The sequence below is a fragment of the Austrofundulus limnaeus genome, unplaced genomic scaffold (genome assembly GCF_001266775.1).
Source record: "Austrofundulus limnaeus strain Quisiro unplaced genomic scaffold, Austrofundulus_limnaeus-1.0 Scaffold355, whole genome shotgun sequence".
In the NCBI taxonomy this organism is placed as follows: Eukaryota; Metazoa; Chordata; class Actinopteri; order Cyprinodontiformes; family Rivulidae; genus Austrofundulus; species Austrofundulus limnaeus.
The window spans coordinates 56,568-62,651 of record NW_013952757.1 but is presented as its reverse complement, the minus strand read 5'-3'; the positions used below and the strand labels follow the sequence as shown (position 1 = coordinate 62,651).

The 6,084-nt window shown below is 40.8% G+C and overlaps 1 protein-coding gene across 1 annotated transcript in view; it reads right to left on the bottom strand.

The window, feature by feature from the left end:
• Window positions 1-252: 252 nt before the first annotated feature.
• Window positions 253-6,084, bottom strand: part of tprg1 (tumor protein p63 regulated 1) — a 62,049-nt gene continuing 56,217 nt past the window's right edge. Inside the window, exon 6 of the mRNA XM_014023055.1 lies at window positions 253-1,491. Coding sequence (XP_013878509.1) covers window positions 1,297-1,491 — 195 coding nt within the window. The 3' untranslated portion in view covers window positions 253-1,296. The remainder of the gene's footprint in view (window positions 1,492-6,084) is intronic.

Sequence of the window (6,084 nt, the reverse complement as noted above, 5' to 3'; positions counted from 1 at the left end):
CACCAGGACGGACCGGTACAGCGCCCGCTTTACAGCAGATGCTGCGCCAATCCGCCTGTCGATCTCCCGCTCCCTGGAATATATGTAGACCAATAAATCAAGAGCATATAGTAAACCATGCAACTTGAAGCTACAGAGGTAATCCTCTTGTTTACAAGGGAAAACTCAAACACTGGTGGTGGTGGTGGGGGTTGTGAGGAGTTACACACCCATCCAAYGTTACACTGAGTATAACAAGAATAATGCAACACATGGTTTTGTAAATTTATTTAATTTTATATATTACCTGTAATAAAAGAACATTCACATATTTTATAACATTCTTCACACTTTTACCAAATCATTACAAATCACCATTTATAAGCAGAGAACAATGTATTTWATCATCACTTTAACGCAAACCATCAAAAATACATGTACCAACCAAATGAAGAGGTTCTGTTTAGATTATTAGAGAAGTAAGCACTAAAATAAAGTACAATACAAACATGTTTACTCCTTCATTAAAACTACTTGGGTTTGCATAAGTGAATGCACTGGAAAAAGGATTTATTAGTTTTACTTTTGTAGGACATGGATAAATGTTTGCTGTAGTTTGGAGCTAAAYTCTGAGTTAGCCTCTAGCAACTACTGAAGTAACAACTGACCTGAACCTGAGTTTTAAGTGTATTAAAATACAATCAACATGAGTTTACAGAAAATTCCAAACAGCTTGTAGATCATGACTAAAAAAAATAAAACAACAGAATAATGTCCTATGTGCTTTCTGGCTGTTGTAGGTTTAAAAGGACAAATGTGTTGCAGAAAACAAGCAGAATGACATGAAGGAAACACACATATGATGGGGAAATCCCAAAACAGTGTGCACTATAAAAAATTCACAAAGAACAAAACCTAAGCTGACAAATCTTCTCTGTGCTCCAGTGAATCTCTAAGGAGCTAAACAGCAYGAAAATGAGCTTTTAAACAGAATTAACGTGGGAGGACGACAAGGAGACCCATTGCAAAACAGCTGAATTACCAAATCACTGAGGAGCTAAAAGAAATAAAGCTTACTGGAAGCAGCAGGGTGTCCATCAACCAGTGAGGAGCTGTGTTGAAAGTGGATATTTCCACAGACACCACAGACTAATAATGAGGAGGGGGAGAACACAGCTTTAAACCTCTCATCTTGTCAAGCAAAAGAAATCCTGTACAAAAAATCTTGGTCGATGTGTAGAAAACTTCAATGAAATCGAGACTTAACAAAAGAGCAAACACCAAGAACAGCAGCAACAAACATAGCAGTAAAAGTGTTTAAAAGCCAACACTTCCTCGAGCCATGCAGTAACCCAGTTTGTTCTGGTTCCCRAGGAAAGACATGGCGCCCACATATGCCTCCACATAAATCGGCTGCTGAAGGACCAGGACCCCGTTGGCTTTCCCAGGAACTGGTTTTAGGGTGTGRGCTTTCTGTGCTGCATCCTTCAGCTGCTCTGCAAAGTTCTGGATCTGTGGACAAAATGATCAGAAACGCAGGTGCGTCAGAATGTATTTAACACTKTTAGCAATATTTATACTGCTGAGGATGGACATGTGGTTCATTTCTAACATGATGGGCTATATATGGAGAAAGACTTGTGTCAAAAAAAATAAGAGTGAGCGCAACATTTGTATGTGCTCTAATTCTTTCGCGCTCAAATCTTGTTGCACYCAAATCTGGTTTCTTACAAGCTGGTTGCTCGCTTGCTTAAATCTTGTAGCCCTTAGTTGAATGCTATAGCACAAGCTCAAATTTTGTTGCTTGCTCACTTGGCTCTTGTAGTGCAAGCTCAAAGCTTGTTGTGTTCTCTCAAAGCTTGTTCCATGAGCTCAAATCTTGTGATCGCTTAAATAATGTATCAGCTCTATTATGCTGTGCTCGTTCAAATCTAATTGCACTTGCTCAAATCTTGTTGCATGAAGTCAAATTTAGGGGTGTCCYGATCCGATATTGATATAGGTCCAATATCAGCCAAAAAACAATTATCAGATTTTATTGGCCTGCATCTAAAATCTCCAATAAATAAGCATTCTGATAGAAGCAGTCTGTTCCACCAGTCCGCTCCAGCTTCTCTATCCAGCAGTGCTTGGATCCAGCATGCAGAGCCCATGTGATCACAACAACATGCTGCGCTAACAAGTTAGCAAGAAGTAGGAGCGATGTCGGCAGTACTTTCTATGTTCATCAAAAACAGAGTTGCAGCTAAGTGCAAAATTGTCACGCACAAGTTTTCAATGGGGGAACAGAACCGTGTACATTTTAAACCAGAGAGAACCAAGCTCTATTCTCCACCCCTGGCAGCAGCTATGCAGTTCGGCTTGGGTCCAGTGTGTCTCCATGGTTCCAGTTTCAGAACGTCTTCTCTGGTCCGGTCAGTGGTTCTATAAGCGAGGACAGCACGCTTACGGTTTTGACATTAGCAGAATGTTGCCCGTGGATTAGCTCTGGGATTGATTGACAGAAGAAAGGAGAGTGCAGCTTTTGTTTTGGAATACGAGCAYGACATGGCGAGAGCAGTGCTAAAAACTGCTCCCTGCAGGAGCGAAAGGCTAATCTCCAYGTGATGCTCAGACTGTAGAAAGTGGAAATACAGCAGTAAGAAAGGTCAATCAATTAAATTAACAGAATAATTTTTACAATTTTTTTTGCTCTCGTTATTAGAGTGATGTTTAATCKGTTTACACACTTGTTTGAGTGAAGATTAAGTGCAATGATCATGTTGTTTTGGGCAGTCAGTAAAATTGGAGCTGTGGACTCTTAACTTTGAACAGATGGACATTGGACAATAATGTCGGGTTTTGTTTTGTCCCCACCTTCAGTTTTTCCCACCATAAAGCAGCACCAAGCTGACAGATAGTAAAAAAAATAACTGGAGTGACTTTGAATTGTTATTTTTTATTATGTTTTATTTTTCAGGGTCTTCTAATTTATTTTATTAAGTTGTAGAATTTTCTTCAGTTTAAAATGAATGTGATCCATTGGTTGAAAATAAATGGGTCAATATTTCTCATACCTACTCTTTTTCACTGTTTGACTTGATCAAGACTTTTCTAAGATTTCACACTATAAAATAGGTAAAAGTGTGTGATTCGTACTGATATGTTATCGAGTCAATATTGGTATCGGCCAATTCTCAAAGTTGCAATATTGGTATCGTTTCGGAAGTGAAAAAGTTGTATCAGGACACCCCTAGTCAAATTTAGCTGCACAAGCTCAAATCTTGTTAGCACAACAGCTCAGTTGTTAGCACCGATGCCTCACAGCAAGAAGATCCTGGGTTCGATCCCCAATTTAGACCTGGGGTCTTTTTGTGTGGAGTTTGCATGTTCTCCTCRTGCCTGAGTGGGTTTTCTTCGAGTACTCTGGTTGCACCCACAGCACAAAACATGTACAATAGGTTGCCTTCAGGCCCAGGTCTCTCTTGAAAAAGAGATCTGTGATCTCAWTGGGACTTTCCTGATTAAAGAATGGTAAAAAAAATCTTGTTGTACAAGGTTCATTATTTTAGTCTTCACTTGAATCTTTTAGTATGAGCTCAATTTTTGTAGTGCTAGCTCAACTCTTGTGTGAGCTCAAATCTTGTGTTCGCTATTGAGGTGTTAACTCATTTTTGCTTGCTTGCTCAAATCTTTTTGTGCAAGCTTAAATGCTACTGTATGAGCTCAAATCTTGTGCTCACAAGACTCTTGTAGACTCTTTCTAGATTCTCAATATTTTTGTTTACTCAAATCTTGTTGCTCTCRCTCAAACCGTGTTGCATGAGTTTGAGTATTATTGCAAGAGCTCAAATCTTGTAGCGCTCGCTGAAATCTTGAGGTGCAAACTCGAATCCTTTTGCTCGCTCACTTGAATCTGGTTGCACAACGTCGAGTCTTATTGCGTGAGCTCAAATCTTGTTGATAAAGCTCAATCTCAAATATTTTGCTCACTAGCTTAAATATTATTGCACGAGTTTGACTCTTATTGCATGAGCTCAACTTTAGTAGCACTTGCTTGAATCTTGAGGTGCAAACTCAAATCTTTTTGCTCATTTGTTTGGATCTTGTGGCGCATAACTGAACCTTGTTCCGCTTGATTGCATCTTGTCACATTTGCTTGAACCTTGACGTGCTTGATCGAAACTTTGAGTTTGTTTCCACACCTTTTTTTATCCCACTCTTAATATACTCTAAAAGCGTGTTTGAGCGCAGTAAGATGGCRTCTCCATCTGTAATRCTACGTTCACACCAAACGCCCAATGCCTCCAGTTGGATRCGCTACGTTCAGACCAGSACACAGACCAGATGCGCGTCTGACGAGGGAGGAGCGTCTTGGTTTTTGCCAGTCTGTCTCAACRGCGGATGAAATAAAGATAAAATAAAGAAAATAGCTTTGCGTTATTTACTAAAGAGCAAGCAAACATTGCRYACACSAGATAATTAATTCACCAGATGATTTAGAGGYGGTCTGTTYGGTKAGTTTCACCACTCCAGGAGCTGCGAGCTGATGAACGATTTTTTTGTCCTGAGCCCAKTTTAACACYGCGGTTTGTTTAAMGAGCTGCTGACCCACATCGGTGTTGATWTCTCYAGCCAGAACACCAACTGCAGAYRGTYGATTTCAGCTAAMGAGCYCCTGTCCATGTTTTTYAGGTTAGTGSACAACATTCAGGAAACCGTCACGTGGAAAAATTAGTATCTCTGATTGGTTGAYGCYGCGCGCCGAGCAGCAAAAGTTCMGATTTTTGAACGAGCGTCGGCYGTTTTGGACGCACYGCATGCACGGAAAATGCTCAACYACACCTTCCACTTCCTTGCGTGCCRCGCTAAAYGGACTTGATGCACCGCGAGACCCCTAGAGGCGCATCCACCATAGACTTTCCTGTAAACCAGCTGCTTCTGCAGCTCAAAACGCATTMGGTTTGAACGTAGCATAACTTCTGGACTGCCAGAGGGAGAATCAACACAGAGCGGGCTGTTTAGCATTTAGCAGTACTGTCTTCTGAAAAAGCATCAGACAGAGTGAGGACTTTGATGAGGAAGTGGAACATCCATAACGGAGCACCGAGCGGCACTCAGAGGTCTAAACAGATGGTGGGGACAGTGCAGCACGTCTACCCAGTCTAAAMCCCCCTGGCTCATACAGAACAGGCTCTCCTTGTTGAGCAACAACTTCATTATGAACAGTTCAACCTTCTTCTTCATCACTTGCAGATAATTCAATAWAGATGTCTCCGAAATCACTTGAACTTTCTCTACAGAAATTGTCCTTGACAGAATATGCCTCTAAAATGGCTGTGTCTCAATTCAGGGGCTGCATCCTCATGAGTGTGCATTTGTCAGCCACATATGTCATTGCCCCACACCGAGTGCTGTCCAAAGTGGAAGGCTCCTTATCATGTGGCCCACAATCTCTCAAAAACTGAGGATTGATTTGTTTATCCTCACCAGTCGAGGATTTCCCAGGATTCAATGTGTGGGCAGCAAACTAAACAGAGAAACAATAATGGTGGAGTTTTTAATTTTTAAACGAGTCGGCGTAGTTTGGAAATTCATCGCAGATCTAAGAATTTGTTCTCAAAAGTAAGTTTAGCAACTTAGCTGATGAGATTCATGCTACAATAAGGTGTTGAATAAAAAAAACTGCAAGTGCTGATACAGGAGCTAAACCCAAACTATTGATTTTATTTTTTTATTTATTTCCGTGTAACATTTTAATCGTGAAGTTATTCTTCCAGTGAAAAGACGTGTAAATACACGTCCCAATGCATTTTCAGTCTGATATGAAACTGATCACTATGGTAMCGGGGCGCGTGGTCATGCAAACTTACRTCAAGCGAAGGCTACACMGTCTCAYTTYACAGCAGTTTTAAGTAGCCTACCCGGACTGGGAAGGAAGTGGTCCACATTGTACAGGTGGGCTACGTACACATGAAGACCCAGCCCATGAATAGACTCATCTAATGTGCTGGTCCTTGATGTCATCAGTCTTTGGCTTTATGTGTTTCTGTGACTAGTTTGTTTTTTAACATTTGCAAGGCCTGAATGCAAATACGTATATACAGTGATGTGAAAAAGTGTTTG